A 2,617-nucleotide genomic window follows, 5' to 3' on the forward strand; every position below is an offset into this window, starting at 1 on the left:
TAGGCTGATCAGAAGTCTCAAAGGCCTCATACGTATATGCCATGCTAAAGAGAGGAGATCGATGTGAAGGTGAAACCAGTCGCAAACCGCGTTCAAGTTCGATCATCAAAGAAGTCAGCCAAAGCACAAGCTATTGCGCAGGTCAGTAAAAGATCTATCCAGCTGCATAATAACAGTTCGCCATATTCAAGGACTGTGGAAAACAATCAGGTAGCTGTTCACGTACGGCTGTTCCGTAGTGAGAGTGGGAGAGACGAATGCAGATGACCGTCATGTGTACCCTGCCTATATCACCGCGTCTGCGCTGGGATCTCACGTTACAAAACGTCGATGCAGATGGTACCTCAATCGGCAGTTATCGCCTCACGTCAAAGGTTCCAGTTGGACTACAACTCGAGGACTCATGCTTACGGGTTTAATGCGGAGTCGTCGTGTTAAGCACGCTGTTTTTCTAGCGCTTACTGTCCAGCCAGCCCTGGGGCGAGCATCAAACTAATTGTCAGCACGTATAGCAACCCAAGCACAAGCGCCCATGCCGTAAAACCAGCTGTCGTATGTGTCTCCTGCATCCAGCGTACGGCACCCCAACAAGCCGAGCGATCGGGCACAATCTTTAGGGCCGCATACATGATCATCCAAACCAACGAATTCCCACGATATTCCAGTCGAAAAGGGCAGATGCTTATCATGCGTCTGTTATGCATCAGCATGCAGCAAAACAACCATGGCCTTTCGTTGCGAAATAGGAACGAACTTGAATCCAGAAAAACCGACCAACATGCCATTAACCACGCAATCACGTTAATATGGGTTGAGGAGGGTTAACGAGTGCACTCTGCGCCGTTCACACAGCCAGCCATTCCCTTCTTCCCCACCCCACCACCAACCATACCGTTGCACGCCCTGTCTCGTTTCTAGCTCCCCACCAGCCTCATCTGCCCATCAATCTCACGACCCAGCCGCCCCTCATCCTCGCACGCAGCCCCCCTCAACCTTGCGCGACTCGCAGCCACTAAAAGCCACTAAAAGACATCCCCCAAACTTTAACTCTCTTGTTCTACTCAGCTGTGCGTTTTCGCGCTTTAACAACCACATCGATGCTTAAAACCCCCAGTCAAATCAAAGCCTTAAAACTGAAAGCCCTCCTTCCAGGCCTCATTTTAGACGTCGCATCAAAGTCCAGGTTCGATAGCACATAGCACACAGCATGGGTGGTGTCGGCCTATCCGTCGGCCTATCCGTCGGCGACACGGCGCAGGAAAAGCGACAACAGATGCCACCTTTAGGGGGACATGCTTAAGCAACCACCAACACCGAAGTACTGCAGACCGGCTTGAGAAAGGGAAAAAGACAGCTAAAAGACAGAAAAACAATTTCACGTAGCTGCTCAAGGACCTCGTGCGTTGCTGTTCGTTGTTCACATGTGTATAACATCCTCCTCCCTTGGCGAGGAGGCATTTACTCAATATTTATCAAGCCAGCAAGATCCCTACAGGACGCACACACACACACACGCACACATACACACGCGCACACATACACCCCCCCACACACACAAACGAAATCATCAAGGAGGGAGCCCCCCAGGGACCCTCTCTCGCCTTTCCCCCTCTCCCACAATCCCCTTGCCTGGAACCCAACAACATCCAACTAGCAGTTGACAGTTGGCGGTTTCCGCTGTCATTTTATAAAACCCTAAGTCCCAACACCAAGAACAACACTGACCCAAACCCGCCTCAGCCCCGGGATTCAGTTTACTTGAACAACAGAAAACAGGGGGCAACGCCTCCAGCAGAACGACCTATCAGCGGATATATATACAGACAGACAGACAGATCAGGCAGATAGACGCATCTGCACTACAGGCAATCCTAGAATAGCAGCTATTATCGGAGACTGAGCTTGTCTGTGTTGGAAGGATTGTTGAGATGATGCGCGCAGTCATTGCCACCACGGGTGTTCGCAGCCCCCGCCGCAGCCGCTGCCGCCGCCGCCGCCGCCCCAGTCGGCTGCTGCTGCTGCTGCTGCAGCCGCCGCCACTCCTGGAACAACTGCCATTCCGCCGGGGTCACACCTGACGGCGGCGGCGCCGCCGCCGATGCCGCTACCGCTACCGGTAATGCCGCCGCGTTGCCGTGGTCAGAGGGCCGCTGCGACACGTTGCCGCTGCGTGGCGATGCTAAACGGTGATCCACTGGCATAGTGCCCTTCGGAGACTCCTGAGCGCTACACCTCACGTCCGTCGCGCCGCCGCCGCCGCCGCCGCTGCCGCCGGATTCCACGACGCCTGCCGTGGGTGGCCCGCGAGCTCGCTTCCGTGGCCGCTCGCCGTCCGTCAAACCGCCAGCCACCTCTGCGCGCGAGCCGCCGCCGCGACGCGGTCCTGTATTGCCTGTTTTGGCATCGGCGCCGCGAGACCGCTTCCCACATTCCAAGTCCTCGGACCATGCTGCTGCGCGGCGTTGTCGCCGCTTGCTGTGTTTCATATCGCTGCTGCCCCGCGACCGACTCTTGTGCCTAATTTTGCCATCGCCGCCGTGCCGTACGTGTAGTGTACGGCGCTCTTCGCCGCTGCGGTGATCCGTACAGTGTTGGTGACCTCTGTATCCAACGCTCC

The 2,617-nt window shown here is 55.7% G+C and overlaps 1 protein-coding gene across 1 annotated transcript in view; it reads right to left on the reverse strand.

Annotated features, from left to right (window-relative positions):
- The window catches only part of VOLCADRAFT_107147 (uncharacterized protein), a gene marked incomplete at its 5' end in the record, with an annotated part of 14,165 nt that overhangs the window by 3,518 nt on the left and 8,030 nt on the right, over nt 1-2,617 (reverse strand). The window contains one exon of the mRNA XM_002956246.1: nt 2,238-2,353. Coding sequence (XP_002956292.1) covers nt 2,238-2,353 — 116 coding nt within the window. The remainder of the gene's footprint in view (nt 1-2,237; nt 2,354-2,617) is intronic.

Source organism: Volvox carteri, assembly GCF_000143455.1.
Source record: "Volvox carteri f. nagariensis unplaced genomic scaffold VOLCAscaffold_59, whole genome shotgun sequence".
NCBI classification, from domain to species: domain Eukaryota; kingdom Viridiplantae; phylum Chlorophyta; class Chlorophyceae; order Chlamydomonadales; family Volvocaceae; genus Volvox; species Volvox carteri.